Source organism: Sylvia atricapilla, chromosome 15 (assembly GCF_009819655.1).
Source record: "Sylvia atricapilla isolate bSylAtr1 chromosome 15, bSylAtr1.pri, whole genome shotgun sequence".
Lineage (NCBI taxonomy): Eukaryota > Metazoa > Chordata > Aves > Passeriformes > Sylviidae > Sylvia > Sylvia atricapilla.
Window position 1 is genome coordinate 7533818 of NC_089154.1, and position 27811 is coordinate 7561628.

The 27811-nt window shown below is 55.6% G+C and overlaps 1 protein-coding gene across 9 annotated transcripts in view; it reads left to right on the top strand.

Moving 5' to 3' along the window:
* The first annotated feature begins 12539 nt into the window (after positions 1-12539).
* The window catches only part of TNRC6A (trinucleotide repeat containing adaptor 6A), a 56408-nt gene continuing 41136 nt past the window's right edge, over positions 12540-27811 (top strand). For 5 of the 9 annotated variants that reach the window (XM_066329964.1, XM_066329966.1, XM_066329970.1 and 2 more), the window contains exons 1-2: positions 26225-26382; positions 27055-27102. In XM_066329964.1, the coding sequence (XP_066186061.1) occupies positions 26378-26382; positions 27055-27102 (53 nt within the window). In that variant the 5' untranslated portion in view covers positions 26225-26377. Of the gene's footprint in view, positions 12579-26224; positions 26383-27010; positions 27103-27811 lie in introns of those variants that run through there. The other 4 variants (XM_066329961.1, XM_066329963.1, XM_066329969.1 and 1 more) reach the window with 3 other exon arrangements.

Here is a 27811-nt window from a genome sequence, read left to right on the forward strand (position 1 = left end):
ATCCCACAGAGACAGTTTGGGCGAGCTGGGGGCGCTCAGCCTGTGGCACTGTGTGAAGAGATGGAACAACCTTTCTCAGGAAGCAAGGGGCTCATGCTGGGCTCAGGGCTCTCTCCCTGCCCAGCAAGGATTGAGGGTTCCACCAGGACAGAGACACCCTTGGGACATTCTGCCCTTCCAGCACGTGGGGGTGGTCTCTGCACCAGCAGCAACTTTTCCATCACTAGGTTTCCTTATTTGGTGTTTCTTTAATAATTAGTGGCAGATTTTGTACTTATGTTTGCAATTATCTGGATGCCTCTGGGACATGTTCTGCCAGATAATTGAATCTCCTGGTCTGTGACTGCAGGGATGGCTGGGGAGAGCGGGCTGGAGCCCAGGAATGCAGTGCTGCCTGTTGGTGTCATGTTAAGACAATTTGAGCTTTTTCATTTTAAAAATCTACTGGAAACAAAGCATTTTGCTTTGCTGTCCTCAGCACAAGCTTTGCTGGAGCCTGGACTAGAGAGGAAAATGCATGATTATCAGTAATTAACTGGATAAATGTTTTAATTAGATGCAGCAGATCCTCCAATTGCCCGGCTCCAGTGACTGACACTGGGGAGATGTGGGGCAGTGGCAATGAGGGCCCTGGACAGACAGATGGATGCTGTGTGCAGCCTTTGCTGGGCAGGCAGGAGAGGGGTCCGTGCCTGGCACCAGAGAGTGCCACCGGTCCCGGGTCTGTGCAGGGCGTGTCCCCGTCCCTCCAGAGGGACCTCAACATGTCACTTCTTCTGTCATAGCACGTGACATTGGCTGGTAAAGTGCCAAGCGAGGGAGAAGGAACCTCCATGTCAGAGCTGCTCTCGAGGGTAAGTGCAAAACTGCTTGGCTTCTAAACCTTTCTAATTTAAGGAAATGCAGTGAAATCCATTCCATTAGCATTGCTAATGTTTGTAGGGCCTGGCAGGGGATCAGAGAATCACAAACAGGTTGAGGTTAGAAGAAAGCTTACAGACCACCCAGTTCCACTCCCCTGCCGTGGACAGGGACACCTTCTACAAGAACAGATTGCTCCAAGCCTCACCCAGCCTGGCCTTGGGCACCAGGGGCAAGGGGCTCCCCTGTGAGCCCCCTCAGCTCTGCAGGCTGCACAGCAGAGACCCACCAAGTGCACCTATGCTGTGTTTCCGTGTAGGTAATGGAAGGATTGGCAAACCATGCCCAGGAAAATGTAACCAGGGATCTTGCGAGCAGGGAGGAACAGGTAAGAGGCGCTTGGAGCCTGATTTTAAAGGTGGCCTTGGTCACACACAGGGCAGCCAGGGTGGGTGTCTGGCACAAGAAATGGAACAATTTCAGTTTCAGGTCCAGGTCTGTCAGGAGCTCAGGGGCTGGGATCACTCCCATGGGTGTCCCCATGCTGGGCCGTGGTGCCACTGCAGAGGGACCCCAGTGTGGGGTCAACAGCGCCGGCCTCGCTCCCTGCCCAGCCTCCCCTGGGCTCCCAGCACCAGAGGGGTTCTTTTGAATCCTAGAGATTCTATTTGAATCCTGCCCTTTTTGGGCTCCATGGAGCCACCACACTGAGCTCAGTGGGGGCAGCAGTAGGGACAGCATAGTGGTGACTTGGTTGTAATTTGGGACTTGCTTTCCTGCCCTTCTGCTGCAGTCATGGAGGGCAGAGTCTTCACAGGGTGCTGGGGGAAGAGAGGAAAGGGTGCTCCTCCTTCCCACCGTAGAGCCAAGCCAGCTCTGGCCACCAGACCTGCTCTGTCCTTCCTGGCTGGGGGTTCTCTGTGCCCTGGAGGCAGCAGAGAGGGCTTGGGGACAGGAGCAGCCCAATCCTGAATGGGAACGAGCTGCTCTCTGTGCCCATGTGCTTTCGCAGGTGTGTGACCCCATTTGGGGGAACAGAGGTGACCTGGGGTGTAGGGCAGCCGCTGTAACCCCCCATCCTTGGGGCTGGGCACCCAGAGCTGCAGATTGCCTGATGCCAGTGGTTTTCCAGCCCCTTTGCCTCCCCAGAGCAGGACATTGCTGGCACTGACCCCTCGTTCCCTCTGGCTGTGCCAGTGCCTCTGGCACCAGAGCCCTGGTGATGCTGTGGGTGCGTTCTGGCAGCAGCACCTCCCAAATTAACCCCACGAAGGGGTGAGGCAGCAGCACCGACACCCTGCACAGCGAGACCCTGGCAGTGCCACCACTGCCCTGTGCCCGTGCCCGGAGCTGCCCAGCGCCCTGTGCAGGATCCCCGCTCCCCGCCGTGCACGAGCTGCTGGAGCACCAGATGAAAACGGGGTTTGTGTCTCTCTCTTCCCCTTTTCCCTGGCGTGTGGCCAGCGGGGTGTTCCCTCCCCGCAGCTCCCGGGAGCTGTAGCCGCAGCCAGCGCTCTCCCGCGGCTCCGTGTGCCGGGAATTCCAATGAAGCCGCGGCTCCCAGGCGCGCACTGCAGCGCGCATCCCCCCGGAATGCAGAGCAGCCCATGGCTGCAGGAATCCGGGCACTTACGCTGGAGCTGTTGCCCAATTAGTTAAACTAATTGAGAGTGAGGAGGGCTGGCAGGTACCCACAGCCTCCCCACTGACACGCTCCAGGGCCGGACCTCGACCCTCTCCACAGAGCTGGGGTTTCTGATTTTGCTGCACTGCTGGATTTCCAGAGGGAAGATTCTCCTGTTGATTTCTCTGATCTATCCATCAGTGTGCAGGCAGAACTGGGATGGAATCAGAGCCTATGGATGCCCAGTGGGGCTGTGGCTGGTTTGTAAGCCTGCCCTTGTACGTAATCTCACATCCCTGTGCCCTGCCTGCCTGCACTTGGGATGTGGTGACGATCCTGTTGTTGCCAACAGCGTGAGCAGCCCCTGCTGTCCCACCGAGGCAAGCTCGGTCAGGTGGGGAGGGGGCAGGTATTTGTTTGTGGAATTGCAGAAATGTACGTGCCTTGCTGTTTTCTACTTGAAACGAAGAACATTTCAAACAGCGCAGAATTCTGCTCTTGATATGGCAGGAAGGAGCCTTTGAAAGTACCGTCTGCTGCTTCTGGCTGGGAAAACAAGACATGCACAGACATTTTTCAGTGTGAGTGTGTGCATGTAGATCTATTAGGGTCCTGTAGGGCCGGCAGGGTGGGGCCCAGCCCGGTGCCTTGTCCAGCCGTGGGGAGGGGCTGGTGCCCAAGGAGCCCCACGTCCCTCCCGATCCGCGGTGACAGATTCCAGCTTGATTGAGGCACAAACACCAGCCCACAACAGCAGCGTGGATTTGGTTATTAACAAAGGGCGGATTCAGCCGGTGCTGGCGCCGCTCCAAGCGCGGGAGCTGCTGAGGAGCGTGGATGGTGTATTAAATATTCATCAAAATCTTGGCACTTCATTCGCATCTCTTGCTCTCCTGCCCCCTCCCCTCGAAATCATTTGGTCCTGAAGGTTAGAAGCCCGCTTCGAAAATTAATTATTTCCTTAACCCCTTTTATAAATTAGGTTTCTACGGCTAAGTTTTTTAGGGTCGACGCAAAATGGGTGGTGGTGGCACTTCATCAGGTTTGCTCATCACGTGAGCCCTGACCCCAGCACGTGATGGTGCCACCGCTGCTGGCGGCAGCATGTGACCCTAAACGCTCAAAAAAAAAAAAAAAAAAAAAAAAAAAAAAAAAAAAAAAAAAGAGTAAATACAAAGATATCGGCAGGTTTGCCTCGTGCCTTCACCTGCCCGGCGTGGCGGGGCCGTGCCTGCTCCGTGCCGCTGCCAAAGCCCTGCCCTCTGCGCCGGCACCACGGCTCCCCATTCGGTGAGTGAAAGGATCCTTCCAGCAATTAATTGGCGCTGCCGCGTGCCTCATTATCATGCGGGGCACGCGTGGGCTCCGCCGGCGGCGGCCTCGCACGGCGGGAGCGGCCCCGGGGCCCGGCGGGGTCAGGCGTCAGGGCGGGGCGGGAGCTCCGGCCGGTGTCCGAGTGTCCGAGTGTCCGAGTGTCCGTCCTTCCCGTGTCCTGATGCTCCTGCAAGGGCTCCTCGGGTCGGGGGTCAGCGCGTTCCGCCGCCGCCGGCTTTGCTGCCTCCGTGCCGGGGTTTAAGCCGTGTCGGGGGGGGTTGTGGGGCTGGCTCCTCTTCCTCTGCATCCGAGGGCGGCTGGTGCCGGGCGCTCAGCGATGGTTGCCAGTCGTGAAGCTCAGACAATGCAGGTTTTATTTTAGTGCTTCCCCGATACCCTGTCGCTCCCCAGTGATGTCCCCAGCGATGCCCTGCTGATGCCCCCGCTGCAGTGGGGCCACCCACTCTCTCTCCCGATGGCTCTGTGCGGGAGCTGGGGCTGAATCCGTAATGTCGGGAGCATTCCCGGGGCCGGGAAGGGCCGGGGGAGCAGCCGCGGGCGCTGCCCAGCATTAGGATGCAGGTCCATCGCCATCTCCCTGGAGACCATGGGAACAGAGGCCGGTGAATCGTGTCTGGGGCGGCTGGCAGCCGTGCTGGGACGGGGCAGCTGCGTGCTGGGCTGGGAATGAATTACTGCCCTGTGCCGGCTCGCCCTTTGTTCCCCCGTTGTCAGGGCAGGGTCGGGGGAGCGCGGACAGCGCCCAGGGCACGGCGGGCAGTGCCCGGCCCCGCCGCCGCCCGCACCCGCCGCGGGCTGAGCCGCCAGCAGCGATTTCATATTTTCTGTCCTTGAACTAATTATTCACCAAAGCTCTTTGGGGCTGACACCGATAGGAGCTGCCGTGCCGGCGCGGTGCTGTCGCGGCTGTATTTAACACTCGGGGCATTCCTGGGCCGCTGCGAGCCCTTTGTGCCGCTGAAGGGAGCCATATGCTGCAGAGGCATCTCTGAGCATCCTGCTGGAGCAGCGGAGAAAGGGATTTCTGAGCGCTGCTGAATGCGGCTGCCAATCACACGGCGTCAGGCCGGGCGCCTGGAATGCGGCGGCGGCTTCGGCAAACGCGGGCTCGTGTTTGGAGTCGGGATTTGCCATCTGCGGGAATGAGCTCCACAGGCTTTTAATTGGCACCAGAGCCCTGCCCTGCTCTCACATTTGCTGCCGCTCCCAAGTCCGGCTCCCGTTCAGTTCCATCGGAGGGAGGGCGGTGGCGCTGCTGGAGGATGATTTCTCCCTGCTGCTCACGCAGATTGTCCCTGCCTGGCAGGGGCTGTCCCTGGGCACACCAACCGGGCACCGGCCGCTGCCTGTCCTCTGCTCTGCCGCAGCACTTTGCTCACCTTCTGGATTTTTATTTGGTTTAATTTGCTCTGTAATAGTTTTGTGGCAGAAATTGTGCTCCCGTCAAAACCTGCTCCTGTGAATGTTCCCCTGTGGTAGAAGTTAGATAAGAATGAGGGAGAGGATGTGGTGGAAAACTCGGTGGCAGCTTGGCATCCCCCTCATGTGCAGCCCCTGTGCCATACACCCAGCCCACGGGGTCTCACCTGTGCCACGGGCACAGCTCCTGGCAGGTGCCAGGACATCCATGTCGTATCTCAGGGCTCAAGGCCACTCCTGGGTGCAAACCTCCAGCTGTGCGCCAGCTGTGCTGGCTGAGGGACAGCCAAACCCCACTGCAGCAGCTCCTCAAGTCACAGAGCCAGAGCCACCCCAGGGAGCAGGGAGATTTCCTCCCCTGTCCTCCTCCTCCTCACTCCTGTTAATTCCCTCCCAGCTCTGGGGATGACAGCAGTGGGCCCAGCCCTGTCACTCTGTGCTCTGCTCCTGTTCCTCCCTGCGGATCAGGAGCTTCAGGGCTGCCCTCGGGTGCTTCTCTTCCAGGCCCGAGTGCTGCTCCCGGTGCAGCTCATGTGCTGATCTCTCCCAAAGGACTGGGAAGATACCTGCTGCAAAGAGAGGGGCCAGCCACACTCCAGCAGCCAGCTGGGTGCCACTACCAGGGACATTCCCCCAGGACCTCCCTCCAGGAACTAGGGCTTTCCTCAAAATTTTCCCACAGGAGCTTCCTGGCTGTCCCCTTGCAGTTCTCTCAGGTGTTCCAACCACAGGGACCTTGTGCTATGTGGTTCCCATTTCTGCTTCTGAGTTTGCTCCAGAGCTGCACATGCTGTCAACATCGAACCTTCAAACATGAGGGCTGAGCTCTGCAGGACACCAGGACCCTGCTGACAGACCTGACCAGGACCCTGAGTTTCCAGAGCCAAGGAAGGAGAGGAGAGCCCCCAGGGACAGCTCAGAGAATAAAGAACGAGTTCATCAGAGGCTGTGAACAAATGATGGGTAATTAAGACCCCCAGCAAATGCCAAGTTTGCTGCATGCAGCCCAGGGAGGGGGCTGGGTTGGGGTGAGCAGTTTGTCCCTGCCATGTGTTTTGCACTGTGGCTGATGTGCAGAGCGCCTTTGTGGTGCTGACAGCAGGGGAAGGAGCCCACGGGAGGCAGCCTCACCCTGACTGCTGCCTCGGGAAAATGGACCACGAGGATTGGCACAGCCCATTCTGCTAAAGCTCAGTGTCCTCACGGGGATCCACACCAGCTGCTTCCTGGGCTGACCACAGTGGGCAGGGAGAGCAGCTTCTTCCTCCCCTCTTGGCAGTAGCTCTTCGTCGGTCTCAGAGGGGACAGCAGCTGGTTCTGGGGACAGTTCATGCCGCCTTTGACCCAGTGTGGGACAGAGATGGATGGGCCCCCAGCCAGAGGGGCTGTGCAAGAGGACTGAGGTGAGCTGCCAAGGTCTGCCCAGCACTCCCTGGACTGTGATCTTCTGTCTGCCCAGCTCTCCTTGGCCTGTGGTTTTATTCCTCCTCCTGCTTCTCTCACCAAATGAGCAGAGCTGGGGCACCCACCCCCCTCCCTCAGCAGCCAAGGGACAGACACCCTCTCCAGGCATCCCCCAACCACCCCAGCGGGTCTCTGGGATCCTCAGCACACAAAGCAGAGCTCCCCCTTTTGATTTAATAAGTATCTGGAAATGTCATAAAAGACATGATAATAAAATATCAGATGCAGGAAAATGAGTAGCCAAAGGCATTGAGAAAATAGACGAGAGTAAACGCAGTAGATTAAGACACTAATTCCCGTTCCTTGTATGTCCTCCGTCTTCCCTGTGTCTTGACAGACAGAAGTAAATGCCCCCACTCCCCGGGAAGCACTCTCTGCCTCTCCCTGCTAGATTGTCACCACGGGGTGCCCACAGCCTTAACAGCCCATTTGTCCTCCAGATTCCATTCTTTAGCACTTCCAGAGGAGAGGCTGGGCTGGCTCATCCCCACTCCCACCGCCAGCACTCACTCTTAAAGAGCAGGTCAGCCCCCAATGGTAATGGCTACATTTGATTTTTACTGCTCTAACCTATCTCTGCAAAATAAAGACCAAATGTATGCCTTTGCTTAGACCATGCAACAAAGCAACAGGAGCAAAAACAGAACCAGAAGGGAAAATAGTCTCAGGGATTTTAGAGAAGCCGGCAGGTCCTGCAGTAACTCTGCCACAGTGAGAGCTGGGCGTGGGGATTTTCTTCCAAATGCAGCTTTGAAGCAAATCAACTGCCAGTAAATCCCCAAGCCCAGCAGTCTGCGAGGGCAGGGGCGGGATCAGCAGCAAGGTGATGGATGTGTTAATGTTTTAACAGGCCAAGCACCTCATAAATAATTTGCTGGGTTCTGGAGAAACTGACCTGGTCACAATGGCAATAAAAAGCTGTCCCCCGGGCTCTGCTCCAGAGGTCCACAATCCTCCCACAGAAAGGATTAAGTGGCTTTTAACAATATCTATTTTATATTGTCAGAGCCCAGTGCTGCTCTGGTGCCGCTGTCTGTGCAAACACCAGGGCTTCAGCTCCAGGGATGTTCCAGTTCAAACCCCAGAAATGATCCTTGGGTGAGGGGCAGGGCTGGGCTGTGTTTGCTCTGTGGGGAGCAGGACCTGCCTGTGGGAGCTCGGCTGGGTGGGGAGACAAGGGACCTCAGCAGTGCCCAGGCCAGGGGAGCAGGGGAGGGTGACCAGCCTGGGGGGCTTCACAGGAACCCCCAGAGATGGGTCCACAGCCAGCACCAGCTCTCCCAGGCAGCAGGAGCAGATGGAGCCCAGCCTGCAGTCAGGAGACTGGGCTGTCCTGGTGGATTCACCTGTGTACTGAGTGTTCCTCTTGTGTACTGGCTATTCTGCTAGATTTTTAGTGCTCCAGGGGCATTCAGGCTGTTCCTGTCATTTACCAGGTATTCTTCTGCTGTACTGGGTATTCCTCTCCTATCCTCATGCTGCACTGTGTCCCACTCTCCAGTGCTGGCACCGGGAGCAGCTTTGCTCAGGACAGGGCAGGGCGGCTGCTGTGTCCTTTGGGTGCCCAAGCCTTGATATCGTGTGTCAGGCTGCTCGTGGCACCTGCAGCTCTCCTCACAGCCCCATGTGATGCTTTCAGATTTCTCTGTGCTGCTCCTTGGTCAGTTCCCAGATTTTTCCTGGCTTGCAAGCAGATCAGAACATGTGGCACTGAGGAATTTGTCCCACCAACTGCTCTGCTGTGGGATGAGCCAGCGTGGCTCTGTTTCTGTAGCTGCAGATGAAGGAGATTCCAAACACTGGAGTCATTTGTCAAGCAAAATAGATGGCAAAGGTCTCCAGCACGGCACTTCCAGCACAAGGATGGAACTAAACAGGAGACAATGAAGAAACATTTTTGGAGGATAGATCAGCATGGGCAGCCCCATTCCCTGCTCCAACAGTACAGGGACAGCCTGGAGTGCCCATCCTCGTCCCTGGCTCCCAGCTGTTCCTGCACTGCCATGGGAAAATGCAGCTGAGGAGGAGGAGGGCAGCAATGCCCACCTTGGCAAAGGCTCTGGTGCCCAAAAGGGGCCCAGGTGGAGACACGTGTTTATGGTGGCTTTGTGTGTTTATTTTGCTCTGTCTGGGCTGTGATCCGCACCCACTCTCGTGCTGGTGGTGGTGGCAGCAGAGCAATTCCCTCCCTGGCAGCAGGAGCAGGGGCAGAAATCCCACCTGGGCAGTGACTGGCACCACGTCTTGCCCTCTGCCTCTCTGTGGGCACTGCTGAGCCTGACCCGTGGCTGCTGGGGCTGCCTGGAGCTCCCTGCCATGGCCTCCCCTCGCCAAAGCACCTTCCCTGGGGATCATCCCTTGTCCCCACCGGCCCCCTGCACACTCAGCTTCGTCCCAGCCACCACAGGCAAGTGTGGCTGCAATGAAAAGTAAATTTCATGTCCTTGCCCCTATTTTTGCAAATGAGTGTAACTGTCAACTGCAGAATAAATGACACCTAATTGCTGTTGGGGGGAGTTCAGGCAGGAGGGCTTGGCTGGGAGGGGATCACAGGGAAGCTCCAGCACTGATGGAAAATGAACAAGATGCCGGCTGTAAGGAACCATAATTACAGAGGACTGACACACTGTGAGCTGTTTATGGTAATGAAGTGGTGCATCAAATCAAATTAACCTTAGTTATTTAACACAGAATGCACCGAGGACTTGGCACAGTAGATGCTAAATCCAAATCCGGAGCCGTGCCCGAGCCGAGGAAGCGGCTCCAGCGCTGCACGGGCGTCGTTTTGATTTAGGATTCGTTCTGTGAGCGGCCGCGGCGCCGGGACGGCCATGGCGAAGGCGAGAGCGGGCGGAGCGGCGGCACGGCGGCCTCGGGCAGCGCGGGGAGCGGCGGGGCTGCCGGGGGAGCGGCGGGGCTGCCGGGGGGAGCCGCGGGACTGCCGGGACAACCCGCCGCCGCCGCCGAGCCCGCACCATGCGCCCCGTGCCCCGCCGCCCCGCGGCCGCCGCCCGCAGGAGCCGAGCCCAGGCCAGGTCAGTGTCCGGTGCCGGGATGAGCGGGAGAAGCCGGGGGTTCTCTCGGTCCGGCTGCGGGCCCCGGGATGTCCCCAGCCCCGGGCAGAGGATGCGGGCGCGCTGCGCTCCCGCTCAGGTTCCGTCTCTCCTCTCTCCTCCCCACCAAGGCTGCGCCGCGCACAGGAGGAGCCTTCCCGCCGGGATCTCCGCACGCTGACGGGTGAGTAACCTCTCAAATTGACCCGTTCAAGATTAATGAGCTTTCGGAACACGGGTCCGCTCCGTGCCGCCGCTGCGCGTCCCCCGGTGCTGCGGGAAGGGACCGCCGCCGCAGCCGGGGCTCCGGGAGGGAGACGCGGGCACGGCTCAGCCGCGGCGGGTCCTGAGGGCGCCGTGGCCGGGGACAGAAGGGCGAAGGCGCTCCGGGACAGCTGTAAAGGATGTTAAAGGCTGTTGGTGCCCGCGGAGCGGAGCCGGATGGCGGCAGCAGGGACGCGGCGGGCTCGGGCCGGCGGTGCCGGTGCTCTGCAGTGGCTCAGGCAGAGCCTTTGCCGGGCACCGATGGGTGGTGCTGGCTCTGAGCAGAGCGGCCGCGCCCGGCACGGAGCTGCCAGCTGCTGGCACGGCCCAACAGGTGGTTTTGAATCGGTTTGCATTAAGGAAATGTTTATTCAGTGCCCTGCGTGCCGGCGGCGGCCTCCGGGGAGCCCAGTCGCTCCTCAGGGAGAGGATTCCTCTGCAGGACTTCCCACTTGTTGGAACAACACCAATTGCATCTCCAGCCGAAGGCTTTCCTCTGTGTATTTCACGGAGTTTGATGATTTTGGAGTAGCTGCAATCAGGTACATCCTGAAGTAAATTTTTTCCAAGAATCCGGTGGCTCCCCTCCCAGTGTGGCATATCTTACCCAACAGCATTTAAAGTGCTGTACCACCCTGCGGCTCCTCCGAGCCTCCCATCCTCAGCCCTGCACTGGCACCTCCTCCAAGTACCCATGGGCACCCCAGGTGTCATCCCAGCAATTCCTCCCCTGGCACTGGCTTTGAGTCCTGCTCCATGGTGGAGGTACTGGATTTTGTGGTTATGAGTTCATTTTGCTTCTCTCCATCAGTATGAAAATGCTGTGTGAGTCCGGAGAGTTAATCACTATTGTAGGGGAATAAAGAGCAGAGATTTCCTCTAATCCCATTTAAATGGCTTCCAAATGGGGACTCAACAAAGATGACTAATGACAGACATGATTAATTTAGTAGGTGAAGCTTCCATGGAAGCCCTGAAGCCGAGGTACAGCCTTGGGGCCCAGCTCCTCTTGCTCACTCACAGTCTCTTTGCCCTCACAGCCGAGTAAAACAAACTCATTAGTTTTGGTTTGTTTTGACCAGAGGATTCCCTTTCTCTATTGAAAACATTTTTGTCTCTTTCAGCAAACCTTTTCCTTGCTGCTGCCAAACATCATCTCCCCAATGGGATGCTAAATCCAGTTTCAGTTAACAGCCAGCTGCATCCTCATCCCTCACCTGATCCTGCCCCTTGAAGGGTTCCTACTGAGCACACATCAGTCTCTCGCCAGCTGACAACTGTAATGAAAGAGAAGTCAATGGGATTTCTCTCTGGGGATCTCTGGAATGTGTCTGGGAACCTCTCTGAAGAAGGTCCCCTTCCAGGCCCATAACACTCCAAAACCTATGCAGAGAAAAGGGCAAAATTGAGGGTCTCATCCCCACAACATTGAGAGTGGTAATTGGGGTACCAGTGCCATCCCTCTTGCTTTTGTTTAATTATATTTTTTGTATCATTCGTGTCTCCTTACACCCGAGCAGGCAGGGAAGGTTTGATGGATTATATGTGAAATCCAGGTCAACACATCCAAGTGTTGCTGCCTCATAATTTGCTGTGCCGCAGAGGCCAATAGAGATGCCTTGTGTTATTAATTATGCCAATATATTTTCCTGAGCAATGTGATTAATTAGGCTGTGTAGGGCAGGGCTGTGGGCCTGTGGCTGTTTGTTCTCGGGTGGAGGTGGCTGGAATGGGGAGCAGGCAGCAAAATCTGCTATTGCTCTCAGTCCTTCTCTTCCAGAGCATTCAGGGGGAGATATAATTCCTGACATTTCACATGCCAGGGAGCCACGGGGCTGCAGGGAGCTGTCTGGGCAGCTGGTCTGGGGGAATGGGCAATGCCAGAGGGACCACAGGACACCACCCAGCACCACGTGCAGGGGCGGATAACACTTAAATTGCAGAGACTCCTCTGTTCTCACCGAACTTTTGAAAAGTGGATCCACAAAGTCATTCCTGTAACTCATTTGATTTTCTTTTACAAGCTCAAAGAGCAGAGTCTGTGCTGTGCTGGCTGTGGTCCCACACCCAGGGCACAGCACTCATAGGGGAACAGGAGGGCTGGACCACATCCCAGGTGATATCCCAGTAATTGCTACCAGTCTGCAGGGTGGAGAGGGAACACAGGGTTTGCAGCTAGCCACAGCGTGAAAATATTCATGGAAAGCCATTTTTTTGACAGTAGCCTCCTCAACTTGCCAGGCACATTTTCTCAGTGACAGGGCTCCCTGGCAGGGCTCCTTGATCTGTGTCCTCACTGTGCCAGCAGCAGGACCTGGGCACTGTGTGCTCCCCAGCACAGTGTCCCCAAAGCTGGCAGCTGTCTGCAGGGCTCAGCTCTGCTGGGTTCCCATGGGGAGAGGATCCTGTGCCTTGTCCCTGCCCTCAGAGCTGCTCCTGCTCTGCAGTGGAGCTGAACCCTCTCTGTCTTTTGTCTCCATAAAGGTCAGAGAAGAGCCGTCCCTCTTTAAGTGCCAAGACGAGGCCTCCCACCCTCCGGTGCCAGAAGACTGGGAACAGTAAGGCAGCTGCTCACTCTTCCAAAGGTTGCTCTGTGGTTGCATGTACACTGGGTTTGCTCTGGCCTTTTTTTCCCCCTCCTTGTTATGAGTGTGATTTTGATGGTTTGTGTCCTCCATGCCACCAGACTGGTGGTGGGAACTGCCCTGTCCTCCCACTGATGCTCACAGACCTTGAGCTGCAATTTCCCCATCACCAAGTTATCCCTGTGGCAGGAAGAGCAGAACACGGTGTGAGGGGCAGTCCTGGCTTCCCTGGGCATCAGAACCCCTCTGAGTGCCTCCAGCAGTCCTTTGGGCTGTTAGAAGCTCCAGTGACAGTCAAAAATCCCTCAGAAAAGGAGCTATCACTGCCGAGCCTGGGAGGTGTCTGGGATTGATGTGCCCTGGGCAGCAGGAGCTCCCTGTGCCCAGCTGGGGAAGCACCGCATGCACCGTGACCGCTGAAATTCCAATTTCACACCGCTTTGAACTCGCTCTCACTCAGGCTGGGGAGATGAAAAATGTCTTCATTAAGGAAAGTCCTGGGCCCCTGATTGGGAGCTAAATGTTGCTTTACTGTGTGCAGGGAGGGCAGGGAGTGAGCCACGGTGGTTCCTGGGCTCCCCTGGGAGTCTGGCAAGGCACAGCACCTCCCAAAAATGGATTGGTTTTCCTGCTGCTGTGACCATCCAGAGAGGGCTCCTGGCACTCCCTCTGGCCCGTGGGGTGTTGTGTTGATCTCACCATTTCCTCACATTCCTGCGGGTGTGGGGTGAGGTGACCCTGCTCCACAGCCCACATGCTGGGCCCACTGCAGAGCTGTAAAACGCTGGGATTTTGGGAAGAGCACAGGTGTGTACCCCATCACCCATGTGATGCTGCAGATGATCCCTTCTGTCAGGGCTCCTCATCCCTGAGCCTGTGTCAGTCCCAGTACAGCACTTCCTCCCATTCCGCTGTCCCAGCACTGCTCTACAGTGAGCATCCCTGGGCCACCATCACCCTTTGCTGCAGAGACAGCAGAGACCCTCCCAGGGCGCTGGTTCTTCTCCTTATCCCCTGGGCACAAGCCTTGGGGATGGCCCCGGGCTCACCCCGGCCTGCTGAGGCTGTGGTTGGTGCTGGAATCCCCCAAGTGATGGCAGGTACAGGACACTGGTGTCCCCACACCTGTGCTGTGCCAATGTCCCCACACCTGTGCCGTGCCGGTGTCCCCACACCTGTGCCGTGCCGGTGTCCCTGCTCTCCTCGCTCCAGGGCCGCCGTGTCCATCCCACTGGATCAGCCCCGGGGCCCTGCGGTGTCTGCGCCTCCCCTGCTCCTGCTTCCCCAAATTCCGGGCTATTCCCTCCCTAATGGTCTTTCACTGTGGCGTTTGTGTCCTCACTGCAGGAATCGGGCGCTACACCCGGAGCTGAGTCAAGCCCGGAGCCTCCTCCCGACTCCTCCAGCCCCACAGTTTGCCCAGGGCTCTGTTATTATCCCGCATCCCTGTAATTAGCTGCTTAGGCTGTGATTGCCCCATTGTCCGCTGGATGGGCTTAATCATTCTTTTCTCCTACAGTGGCAATTTTGTTCCAATTAATTATTTCAGTTTGAACAGCAATAGCTGGTTGAGTTTAGAGAGAAATTAAAAGGGTAGGGAAGGATAATGAGGAATGAGCTAACTAGAGAGAGGTTGCAGACAGGGCTGCACGGGTCCCTGCTTCTCTTCCAGCCTCTTGCTTGCTCCCCAGAGAGTTTTATATGGGAAATGCTCATGGGAGGGAGCTCAGAGATCTCTCATCCCATCGGGCTGACCCAAACACTGCCCTAAAACACGTCCAGTCACAGCCAAGAGCAAACTGACATCTCCACTTGTCCCTCACTAACACGGTAGCACCCAGCAGCACGGGTGGTGTTCTCAAGGTGATTCCGGGTGAGATTGATCCGGGTTTTTAAAAATTTAAAAATAAATAAATTTAAGGTTAGCCAAGGTTTTGAAGGGAGTGAAAAAAAAAAAAAAAGAATTGACGCCTTTCAAGATTTACAAAAATGCTGCCTGTGAAATTCATGTATAATTCAATGAATCCCAGAGTAGTTTGAATATTTAAATTACGTATGGTCAAAGCAATAAAAAAAAAAAATAAATCTGCATTTCCTCACTCTGAGCCCCCCAGACACAACTCTCCCCTGTGCCCCCTCCCTAAAAGGCAGCTCCTGCTACTGAGCCTCATTACTCTGAAAAAATTGAAGTTCGACTGGAAAAATACGGCCGAGAGCGGCTGCTGCTCGCTGTTAATCCCGGCGGCTGCGGGCTCAGGCAGCGCGTTGCCAGGGCGATGGGCGCTGCTGCCACAGCCCTGGGGAGGGTGATGGGCACCGGCACCGACCCCCGCCCTGCCCGAGCCCCACCGGAGCCCGGGGCAGCCGGCCCGAGCAGGGGAGGACGGAGGAGCCGAGCTCCCAGCGCTGGCACAGGAGGATGGAGGGGTCTCACCCCCTGCTCTTGCCTCTCTCAGGGTCTCAGGAGGGCTGCTCTGGCCTCACTGCACCTTCCCCCATGTGTGTCTTTGGTCCTTCAACCCCCCGGGGATGTGTCTGTGTCTCCTCTGAGCTCCAGGGATGGGATGTGGAGGCTCAGGCTTCTTGGCTGCAGCCAGGAAAAAAAGGAAAAATACCAACCAACTGCTCCCTCTGCCCCTCCCTCCACCCTCTCTCCAGATGCTGTAAATTTTCATTAGTATTCTGTAATTTAATGATCTGTTCCCAAGAGAAAATTAGTCTTCAATTTACCAAAACTTCCCTGTTAATTTAAGTGTAGTAGTGGGGAGCTCTGCTCATGCCGGAGCCGCGTCCTGAGCTCCGTCCTCCGCCTGGGGAAGGGCAGGAGTGAGGGACAGTTCTAACAGTACACCAAAATCCCTCGGAAATCTTCCATCCTGGGCTGCAAACACGTTTCTGGGAGTAAGGAAAGTAATTTCCTCCTGAAACAAGGGTTTATTTTGAACCTGGCGAACTCCTGCTCAGCTGAAGGTTTGTGCAGGGAGACTGGGGGAGGCAGAATGTGCTGGAAACTTGCCGGGGCTGCCAGATGAGCCACCCGTGCTCACCCAGGAGGCAGCTGCCACCAAACCCTCAGGGCTTTTAAACCATCAGTCGGCACCGGGCCCTGGAGCATCCTTGGCAGAGCTCCACGGTTCTGGGCAGAGCCCTCCCCGGGGTTAGGGAGGAGCAGGGTGCCTCTGTCTGAGGCTGCTGCGGGTCCCTGGGTGCAGGGCTCAGGGCTCTCTGCCTGCCCAGGTGGGCTCGGAGGACACCCCTGCCCCAGCTGGTGCTGGGGGTCAGCCCCTCCTCAGCACACACTGACATGGATGGTGCTGCCTCTGCTCGTCAGGAGCTGAGGCAAGGAGTAGGTGCTGGCAGTCTCCGTGCAGGGAAAGTGCTGCAAGAGGAGCTCGTTAACTTGAGAAATTGAGTCCAGAGGGCTCATTTGTCTGAGATCAGCTCACTGTTTTTTCTAGTAATGTGGAAAATGAGGGAGGGGGACCTGAGCCTCTCCTCAGTGACTGGCTCTGTGATTTACCCCTTCCTCATTCATGTCCTCTCCTTCAAATTGCCTTTAACACTATTTATTTTCCACGGGCCTTAAGCCTACCCATGTGGAACAGACGTAACCCTTCACTCCCATGGTACTGCAGCTGTGGGCCAGAGCAGACACCGGGACGGGTTTGTCCAGCCTGACTCTGGGATGTTTTTAATGCCCCCTGCTCAGACCCAGGTGGGCCCCAGCACGCACTGCCAGGTATTTGTTGTCAGCTCCTGGTCTCCTGCAGCAGCATCTTCGTGTCCCCCATTGCCTCCCTGGTGCTGGTGGGTGGCCGCTGGGCAGAGCCGGCTCCAAAGGGTCAGCAGGGGCTGATCCTGGCTCTGGCACAGCCACTAACACACGGAGCTGCCAGATGCTGTTGTGTAGAGGGGCTCTAATGTCAGCTGAACCTCTACTGGATGATTTCCCTTGGTTTTCTGGGCAGATTTCTGGGCAGAGGTGGCTGAAGGACACCTGAAAGCAGCACAGGACACAGTGCTCCTGCCCCGGTGGGGCTGCAGTCTCACCCTGCTGGCAGCTCACAGCCACACCCAGTGCTGGCAGCAACCTCGCCCTTTGCCTCACCCTGCTAATAAAGGCTGGGCTGAAAAATCCCGGTGAGGACTGGAGGGGAAGCCTGGAGTCATCCCCTGGCCCGTGGCAGGGAACAGGGCTGAGCTCTCTCCATGGATGTGGGAGGAGGCCACACTTTGAGCTCCCTGGAGCTGATGGAGGAGAGGGTTTGGCCATGGGGCTGCTGAGCCCTTGCCAGCACTGCTGCACCCACCAAAGGAGACCTCAGCACTCCTCCAGTCCCCACTGCACCTCTGCTGCTCCCCCCAGCCAGCCCTGCCCCAGACGGGGTTAAATTAGAAGGGAAATCTATTTCCTGTTTAAAAAAAAAAAAAGAAAGAAAACAAGGGAGCAAAGTCAGTGTTAAATATAGATATATGGTATGTAAATGAATCTGACAACTGAGTGAATAAAAAATGAAGGTTTAAATTATTGAAGGGTGGGAGGAGATGGCGCATGCAAATAGCATTAATGTGGAAAGAGGCAGTGCTCAGAACAGGGAAAGGAGGATTTGAAATGTAATTATTTCTTTTAAGAAAAGGGCTACACATAAAATAAAAGCCAACAGAGCTGCTGCATGTTTGTCTCAAAGCCTTTTCTCTCCTGCCTGTCCCTTTATCCTTCTGGCCTTTTTTTTCCCCCCTGCAAAGCAAAGAGAGAAATCAAAGGCTACTGAGTTTTTTTAGCTTTAATTAAAATAAGATAAATTAAGTTTTAGTTGCTCACAAGAACAAGTGAGACCCAGAGATGGCTGATCACAGGCTGCTGCTGAGGGGGCAGGAGCAGGTGTTTGGTAATTGGTTTGGTGGGGACAGGGCTCTGTGTCTGTCAGAGCCAGAGCAGACACAGCCACCCCCTGGAATGGGTGGGGACCTCCAGCACTTTGCAGGGGAAGCATGGGCTTGACTTTCGTATAAAAACACCCACCTGAGGATGTCAGCCTGCCAGGAGGATTTCAGTACAGCTCTGCTGAGCAGACACTTGGCTGGGTTTTGTTCCTGTTCCTCCCTGTGCTGCAGAGCCCATGGGGCAGGATCAGACAGAGTGTGGGACTGGTTGTGGGAGCATTAGCAGCTCAGTATTTGAAATAGGAAATCCACTGGTGATTTTTATCACTGGTAAAGCTGACAAGGAATTCTGGTGGTCAACCTGCAAGAGCAGAAAATGTCCCCATCACCTTCTTCACAGCTGTGTTTCTGCCTCCCTGACCCTCTGCAGAACTGATGGAGCAGGTTATGGGTTCCCTTTCCCTAATTCAGAATGTGATGGCTTGGGACGAGTTGTTAAAGCTAGAGATCAAAAAGTCATTTATTAGAAAAGTGCCTCCCTGGGGATTCTTATCCTTGGTTCATAATTTGTCGTGTGCTGACAGTGAGCTCTGCTGTGTCTAATCTGTCTTTCTGGCTGTTTACACAGCCCTCACTGTGGTGGCACCTGAGTGTCTCCTATGGCTTAAAAAATGATGGTTGGCTTCACACTCCCTCTCGTGCTCTGCAGAGCCACAAGGGCTTTATGGAAAGCGTATGGAACAGATTTTCCTGTTCCCTTCCAGATCCCAGAGGTGGAGGGTCCTCTCCGGGGTCTGCAAAGGGTCTGGTGACCTGAGACACTGCTGTCACACGTGCTCTGGTGGTGGCTGCTGTCATGGGGCTGTGTGTGAGCTCAGGGTGGCCCTGGCATTACCTCCTGCCTGGTGTGGGCCATGGGCAGGCAGAAGGTGAGGGCAAGGTGGTGTTCCAGCCCAAGGTGGGGACCCCAGGTGTTCCCTGCCTGGCTGGTGCCGCAGCCTGCATCCTGGCAGGACACAAGAGGCATCCTGGCAGGACACGAGATCATCCTGGCAGGACACCAGAGCCATCCAGGCTGACTGTCCAGCCATTGGGACAGGACCCAGGAGCAGTTCCTGCTCTCTGATAAATGACCCTGCACCACTATCAGGCACACAAGTCGTGTTCATCACCACCAGCCTTTCATGACATAATTCTGCACCATGACTGGTACATCCTGCTGCAGGTGATCCAAGATCTCTGGGATGTGTGGGATAGTTTGCTGTGTCTGTGCCATTGCCCAGGCTGGCTCAGGGCTTTGTGCCCCCTGCATGAACTCATTAAAGCAGTATTTTCCCTCCTAGATAGCTTTTGCATCAATGAAATGAGGGAGAAAGAGAATTCCCCCATGGATCCTCCTCCCCCCCATTTTCACTGTCTGCTTGACAGATGCCATTCATGCCACTTGTCAGGCCAGGTCCCGCGGCTGGGGTGGCACAGAGCCAGCCCCTGGTCCAGCCTCTCTGCAGGGTTCAGGGCACTGGCCCCTGCAGTGCCCCTGTCTCTCAGCTCCGCGGCTGCCATGGTTCCCGTGGCTCCGGTGGCTCCCAGTCCATCCCAGTGCGGGTCCTTTCCTCCCCGGTTTGTCTCCATGGCGACGCGCTCTCCCTGCCGCAGAGCATCCTTGGCTCGCCACTTCCAGCGCTGCATTTGTACTCCCAGCCTTTGTCTCCCGCCTGGCGCTGGCAGCCGGCCAGGCCAGGCATCCATTTCAAAGCAGCCTTTGTTTTATCGGTGCAGTAGCTGCTCAGAAATCCGTGGGATTCAATCAGGGTGAGAACACTGTGTTTCCCCGCGCTCCTCCTTCCCCCAGCCGAGCTGGGGTGAGCACATCGCCTGGCAGAGGGCAGCAGCGCGGGGCTGTGCCAGCGGCCACACGTCGGACGGGCAGCAGCAAGTGGGGGCAGGCGTTTCCCTCCTCTCCCCCTCCCCAGGCACAGCTGACATTGCCTTGCACAGTCAGATGGGCCATTTTCAGCACAGCCCTGTCCTCCAGGCTTAGGGGCAGCCAGATCTGCTAAACTGAGATAGTAGTTGAGATTGCAGCCCCTGGCAGAGGAAAAAAGTGCTTGGGGTGAACTCGAAGCCCAAAGCTGGGATCGTTCCTGAGCTCACTGCCTGTTCCCCTCTGTGACTGCCAGCTCTGCCACAGGCAGGGCAGAGCCAGCTGCTGGGCAGTGCAATCCATTAATTGCAATATCCATCCTTGCTTCCAGGGAGTTCAAAGCTTCAAAGAAGGGATGATGTTACACATCTGCTCAAGTGTGCAAAGACAGATACAGAAGCATCCACAGGTGTATTATTGAGGGTCTGTGGGGACTCCAGTTTCCAGGCACCTTCCCCAGGGTGCAGGGAGGCAGCCAGGAGGGGACACCAAAGGGGGCTGTGAAGTGTCATTGCTGAGGTCCTGGTGCTCCCCAGGGCATCCCTGCAACCCTCAGAGCATGGAGTGGGCAGGAAGGAAGCGAGAGGATGACAGAACAGTGAATACTTTGTTAAGGGCAGAAGCAGCAGCTGTGTCAGCCTTGCCCAGAAAAAAACTGTCTCAAGGAGAACCTGTCTTCTGAAACAGGTCTCTGGGAAGGTAGCAAGGGCTGGGCAGCCAGTCCTGGGGCAGCAGCTGAGGGTAGATGATCCAGCAGTTTGTCCTGCCCTGCTGCTGTGGGGAGCAGCTGGGACAACTGGAACTCCAACTTCAGCCTTGGGCCACATCACTCAGAGCCTGGCTGTGCCGAGCAGGGCTGCAGCTGGAGGGGGCACAAGGAGCTGGTCTCGAGGGTCTCACTGGAAGGACCTTTCATGGTGCTAAACCTCAGACACTCTCCTAAGGGATTCACTGCATCGTTATGGGGTGACGGAACCACCTCAGCACTGCAGTGCCTGCAGCCAGGGGCACTGGGAGGACTGGGAGCACAGGAGTGCTGGGACCACTGGGAGAACTGGGAGCACAGGAGTTCAGCTCCCACAGAAAGACCACGGCAGGTGCCAGCTGTGGCTCAGGAACAACAGCAGCCAGAAGAGCCACCCTGGCAGCACTGACATGACTTTGCATGAGGACACTTCCCCACCTGGAGACAGTCCCAGGAGGTAAAAACTGCCAGAGCTCTTGCTGTGGTCTGTGGTGCTGCTCAGTAAAGTGTGTCCTAGCCTCATTTTATTCTCCATAATTAGGAAACTCAGCAGACAAATCGCTCTCTGAAGCCTAAACCAGAGCATTTTGCTGGCACAAAAAGAACCGGTCTGCGGCAGAGCAGAAATTGTTTGTGCCATTTCAGTGAGAAGTGCAAAGGAAACAGGTGAAACCTGTTAATCTGGTGCTGTGCTGAAAAAGGGCAGGTGTGAGTGAGGTGATCGATGAGCATTGATCAGGAAGGACTCAGTGCTGTTGGCCACGATGCAGGACAGTGCACAGGAGCAGGGTGTGCAGCCCCGGGGCAGGTGAGGGCTGCCCGGCTGCAGTCCCTGCCCCAGCCCCGCCGAACCGGCCCCTCCCGGCTCCAGAAGCTCCCAGTTCCCTCTTGGTCCTCTCCCGGCTCCAGGAGCTCCCGGTCCCCTCCCGGGGCTCTGGCATTTTCACTGGAGAGGCGGCTCACCTCTCTCTCACCCATTCACCAGTCGAGGTTCATCCTGGAGGACTGGATTTGTCCTCTGCTGTGGGTGTAACTGGGCTGAAGGCAGGGGAAGCTGTTTCCTCTGTGAACATCAGCGTTTGCACGAGGCCATCACAAATAACTGAGGCTGGAGGGCAGAAACAGGAGGGGAAGCACTTTTCCCTGCACACATCATCTGTATCTTCTTGCTTGTGGTTTCTAGCTCAGTGGGCTCTGCAAAAAAATGCCTCATTACTTTTTGAAATTGCATTTTTGGTTAGCAAAAACCTAGAAACAAGCTGGAAAGAGCCATGGCTGTGGAAGGGAGGTCCAGTATGTGCAGAGCCAGCAGATTTCACGTGGGTAAATCAGCTGAGCCACCCACAGGGCAAATGATGCCCAGAGTGGCTGGACACACTGCTGTGGCAGCATCTCGAGGGGAACCTTCAGAGCTGGGGGTCCCCCACCAGACCCCACGAGGGATTTGGACTGGGCCATACTCACTGACACCTGAGCAGTGAGGAGCATGGGACCTGGGGCAGGCTGCAGTAAATCCCACCACTGTGATTCCCTTTGGAAGTGCAATGCAGCCCTGGTAAATAAATAAAGATTGGATCTTGTCAGTCTCTTGTACTGCACCACTTCCAAGCGCAGGGACGCGAGGCTGCTGTAATTGGCTGGATGCAGAGCAAAATCCAGGCTCAGCGATTCCATTTTGCAGTTGGCAGCCTTCCCAAACGCAGATCAGGGAATGCGAGTTGGACTGGCTTTAAAACACAGGGAAATCCTTTATCTTTGATAATTTTTTTTTTCTCTGATTTAAAGGGTAGGATTAAATCCTCATTTAATAACCCCGAGTGCCCGCTCTGCCCTACTCTGAGAGCGCTGCCAAGGCGCTGGGGCCCGGAGGAAAGGCAGGGAATGTTCTCCCCGGCACAGATCCCATGGCTGTTCACTGCTGCTGCAGCCCGAGAAATGAAACCGACTGTGTAAGCCCCGGCCTCAGCACGGGGTGGTGTTCGCTGCTTCCCAGGTCTCTTTCCAGCTGCTTTCAGGGCTGATTGGAAGGCAAGCCCAACATTTTCTGCTACCAACTTCCAGTTATGTCATTTGTGGGTTTTTCTCCTAATTAAGGATCCTCAGAGCCCCAAACGTCGCTCTCTAAGACACAGCCCAGCTGACTGCACTGACAGGCTCTGGGGCAGGGATTGTTTTATCAGTCAGTGCTGCCTGTTCAGTACCTTTATACTGCTGCCTCTTAACGTCACCTGGGCTATTTTTAAATCCTTAAATAAAGCGTCTACAACGAAAAAGAAAGGAGCCTCCTTGCAGAGGAACACAGAGCCACCGCACTGACAAGGAGACTGTTTTCTCTTGTCTGTCAAATCAGCTCATTTAGATTATTTAAGTCAAGAGCAATTGTGCAAACAATCTGTTTTGCCAGTGACAGCGGCTCCGCTCTGTGTAACGATTCTGAATGGAGCAAGTGGCTGCGAGTTTTTGACAGCAAATTCTCCACATCCCCAGGCCCCAGCTTCTCCCTAGACAGCCCCAGTTCTGTTTTCCCCAGACGTGGAGCAGAAAGTATTTTCTAACATGTCGGCTTCCTTTGCCTTGAGAGCAAACTGCAGCTGAAGGGGAAGGGCGGAGGGGATGGGAATGCTGAAATGGCGCCAGCTCCTCTTTAACTGTTTTCTCTGCCTCCTGCAGTTTATTCTCTTGCTCGGATGATATGGAAATCCTAATTAAAAAGTGAATGAGGATGTGACGATGGAAGGATGTGTGTGTGTGCCAGGCTGGCAGGGTGCAGGTGGTGGCTGCTGTTGCTGCGAGAGGGTATTTGGGGATCACTGCCCAGGAGGGCATGTTTGCCCAGTGGTGAAAGTGTAACTGCACAGGTCCATCCCTGCCAGCTGCCTGAATGTGGGCCGGTTGTTTGCCCTTGAGGATTTGCTAGTTGCTTCCATTATTTATAATTTCTAATGCCGTGTGTGACCAGAGTGCTGCAGACTCACATCAAACTCACATCAGGGAAGGACAGCAGTGCCAGGGTGAGGAGGGAGCAGCATGAGCTGGTTCCTCCCTGCCCAGAGTGCTCCTTCCCATCCAGGAGCATGAGGGTTCCTGGGATCCCATGAGGAGGAGAAGCACTGACATTTCACAGATGGGGGTTAAGGCTTTATCTACCCTTCAAGGTGAAAGCAGCTCACAAGCCGGGTGGTTATGAACATCATTTTACACACAGAGGTGTTTCCCTGTCTCTTTGCTGGCAGAATCAGAATCTGGGGCCTTAGCAAAGAAGTCCAGAGGTGCAAATTCAGAGAACACCAAGGGACAAAGAATAAACCACAGAACTGTAGTAAGCAGAATAGAAGGTCCTCCAAAACCTCAGTTCCCAAATAACTCTATTATTTAATATAAATAACTCTATTTATTATCAGCACATATTAAGGCCAAAACCAGGAGTGGTTAACATCCAAGTGCTGCTTCCAGCCAGCACCCAGTACCACTGCTTTGGATGATGGGCTTTTGCAGGGGCGAAGCTCAATCTGCTGGTTCCTCCCAGAAGAAGACCTTCTTCCTATTTGAGGATTCCTGCATTTCCCTAATCCATCCAGGAATTCACCAATTTAATATGTGTCAGAACTCAGCTGAGCAGTATTACTTGTGAGGGTGAGAGGCAAGATCATGAGGCTGAGAGGCTTTGCTGATGCTGTACAGCCAGCTGCAGCACTTACATGCAGAAAGAAATCCACTGCTGCAGCGGAGTTGCTAGGAGCACGTGCATAAATAACATTAGAGAACAATCTAAAATAATAAAGCAAGCTGCAGACCTTGACTATGAATTTTATTGACAGTGGCACAATAGAGTTAACAAACTGACATAACAGGAGTACATAATGAATTCATCAGCCTTCCCAACTGAGGACAGACTTAACAACAGCCCTCCTACACCACGTGTAGTGCCTCCAAAGAGACATGAAACAGGGCTGCTGTGAATGGAACAGTGAGAGAGAGCTGAGTCACACTTCAGGAAATAATGGCTTTCAGTTACACACAATTACATGACAGTCCAAACTTTTTCATATGAAGAAAAATAAACAAGACCAAATTAACTTACAAGTTATTACAAGACACTGAGAAACTGATTTCAAACTGTCACTTTACGGCTGTGCCTGTTCAGCTCACAGCGATGCACTCTGCATTACTGAGCCTCCAAGGACAAAAATACACTCACAAGCTACTCTGCATCGTCATAAACCTTGCCTCTAATACTGTGGGATCTTCCTCAGCTGAAAAACACTGTACTTCATTCATGCTGGCAGAAAGACAGTGGATGCTACAGCAGATTTCCAGGGACAATGGCTCATGTGCCCAGGGCATCTGTTTGTCCCACAGAGGAATCAAACAGCATTCCTTTTCTCCCCAGCATTGGTAAGAATGGTAAAGGCCAACTGAAACTGGGCTGGAAAATGCTGGTGACAATGTGCAGCTGGAGGCAAGAAGAGAGCAAGAACTTCCCCACGCCAACAGAACCTTGGTTGGGAGTGCTTATCAGACACAGAACCATGTACTGGGAATTCTTCTCCACTTCTTTTGTTCCTGACATTACTGCTCTCAATTCTAATCCATTATCCTGTTCAGTCCTTTGGTTTGATTTTTCTAATTTCTGGGATATTATTACCGAAGCCTAGTCCAGTAAGTGTGGCTCATGTACTTCTTACTATTCATTTGCTGTATTTGTATCTCTGTGTGTTTTGGATTAAGCTCCATGTTCACATACATCGATCTCTCACCAAGTCTGCCAGTGTTGGGAACTTTTCCATTCTCTCCCTCAATCCTACAGTCAATGGAAGGTTAGGAGAAATGTCTGTGTGGTTATTTAGACATTAACTCCTTTTATCTGCCAGTTATTGATGCCGCAAGCTTGGCATAGAGCTGGCACAGCAGCAGCACCCTGGAAGAGCTGCCCCAGCCAGGGAAAACACACGTGGATGTTTTGTCCATCTGTGCCTTGTCCTGCATCGCCTGAGGACGACCGTGTCCTGCTGAGGGTGCTTGATGAGACAGTGCCTGGAATTCCTGTGTGTGACTGGGATAACCAAAGAGTCGATTGGTGTGTGGGACCTCATCACTCCCCACAACTCCCCAAGCCAGGAGGGTGTAGTGGGGTCACCTCCTCTACCATGGCAAGAGGACATGGCCTTAAACTGAGACATGGGAGGTTCAGATTAGATACTAGATTTTTTTTTTCTTTTTTTTTTCACTTTTCAGGTGATCAGGCTTGGGAAGGGGCTGCCCAAGGAGGTGGCGGAACATCCTTGGGAGTGTTTGAGAGGTGCCTGATTTGGCACTGGGTGATGTAGTTTTGGTGTTTAGCAGTGCTGGTGGAAGGTTGGATTGGATGATCTTAAAGGCCTCTTCCAACCTTGACCATAGAATAACAGAATCTCCTGAGCTGGAAGGGGCTCCCATGGATGATCCAGTCCAACTCCTGGCTGTGCAGAGGACACCCCAACAATCCCACCCTGGGCATCCCTGGCTGTCCAAACACTCCTGGAGCTCTGGCAGCCTCGGGGCAGTGCCCATTCCCTGGGGAGCCTGGGCAGTGCCCAGCACCCTCTGGGGGAAGAACCTTTCCCTTATCCCCAACCCAAACCCCCCTGGCACAGCCGCAGGCGAAGTGATGGTTCTGTGACTCCATGATCCAGGCGGGACCCCGAGGCTCCCGTGTTCCCATCCCTCAGGAGCGCCACGACCCGGGCTCGGGGCCCCCGCTGCCCGCCCGCCGGGGAGCGCCGGGCCCTGCCCCGCTGGCCCCGTGCCGGGGGCTCCGCTCCCTGCCCGGGTCTCAGCCCCGATCCTCCCGTGCCCCGTTCCCGCTCCGTGTCCCCGTCCCCCGCCCCGTTCCCGCTCCCCCCGTTCCCGCTCGGTGCCCCGTGCCGCTCCCCCTGTGCCGGCCCCCTTCCTCCCGTGCCCCGTTCCCTGCCCCGTTCCCTGCCCCGTTCCCGCTCCCCCCGTTCCCGCTCCCCGGTGCCGGCCCCGCTCCCCCCTCAGGCGCCCCGGAAGCGCGGCCGGGGCGGGTTCGCTTCCTGCGCGCGGGGCGGGCGGCGGCGGCGGCAGGAAATGGCGGCGGAGCTGCGGCTGCAGCTGCCGGGCCCTCCCGCTCCGCAGCGCCGGGCTCAGCCCGCCTAGAGCCGCCGGCCGCGCCGGGCCCGCGCCGCAGCCTCCGGGACGGACTCCGAGCACTTTACATACATGAGGTACCGGGGCGGGCGGCGGCGGGCCGGGCCGGGCCGGGCCGGGCGGGGAAGGGCCGGGCGGCGGGGGGAAGCCCCGCGGAGCCGCAGCCGATGGGATCGGGCTCCCCGCGGGAGCGGCGCCGGCGGCGGGGCCGCCCGGAGGGGTCGCGGCCCCCGCAAGGAGCGATGTGTCCCGTTCCCCGCCGGGCCGGGCCGGGCCGGGCCGAGCCGTGCCTTCCCCAGCCCGGAGTTCGCTCCTGCGGGGCCGGCAGCGCCCGCGGCCGCCGGTGCGGCACGGAGAGTCCCGGTGCGGCACGGAGAGTCCCGGTGCCGCGTTCGAGCCGCGTCCGCGGGCTGAAGTGATGCAGCAGAATTGTTTCCCCCAAAGTCCTTGAGGCGGTGAAGTGCGAGCAGGGCGCACGGGGATGGGTGTGGGGCGCCGGGGGCAGGTGCGGGCTGCGGCCAGGATGCCGCCGGGGCACACACGGCCGCTCTTGGGGCGCACCGGGGCGGCAGATGCCGCGCCCCTCGCCGTCCCTGGGGACACCCGCCGGCTCCCCGGGCCATCCCCGCTTTCCCCCTTCCCTCCTGACCGAGCCCACCTGGAGATCCCTGTGCATCCTGACCCGCACCAGTTTTATTTTCGTACTGCATTGCTGTTGACATGGAAACCAATACCGCTTTCTCTTCCAGAGAATTGGAAGCTAAAGCTACCAAAGAAGTCGAAAGAAAACTAAGCAGGTAAGAGACTCATTTAAATTCCCTCCCACAGTTTAGATGGAGAGGTGGCCTAGGGCTGGGAATAGTTGTGGGCTTTATCACAAGCTTTAATCTCTTGTTAATTGTAAGGATAAAAAAACCTCTGGATTTGGAAACGTTCTCTATTGCATGGAGAAATGTCTGCAAGCTTAGTTAATTCCATAGTCTAAACACCTTTTTAGCTGGTTTTTTTTTTTGTGTGTGTGTATGTGTGCAACAACTTCAGATGTTTAATACAGTTTCTTTAATAGGGGAGGTTTTTGAAGAGAAAAATAACTTTTCTACACTAAGTTGTAGTACCTAACAACGGAAAAATTAATGAAGAGTTTGGGGGTTTTTAATACACTTCAGCCAAATACTGTTTGGAGGCAAGACAGTTGTGGCAAGAACTGGAATAAACTCTGTGTTGCCATGTAACTACTTGCTCTGCCTCTTTTGCCATGAAGAGTTAGCTGGTGAATTTCCTGTTTACATGTAGATTTAAGAAAGAGAAGTTAACAGAATGGGCTCAGGAGTTAACTGCTTAACTCTGGAGTTCAGAGTCATGTTGAATTAAGAATTCTGTGCCATAACGTGTATCACTTTTGTATTTAAGTAGTTTCTTCTGCACCGTTTGTTTTTGGTCAGGTGACTTTCTCACAGCTCTCTGCTCTATTGGTTACATTCTTTGTTTTCAGCTTCAGTCTTACTT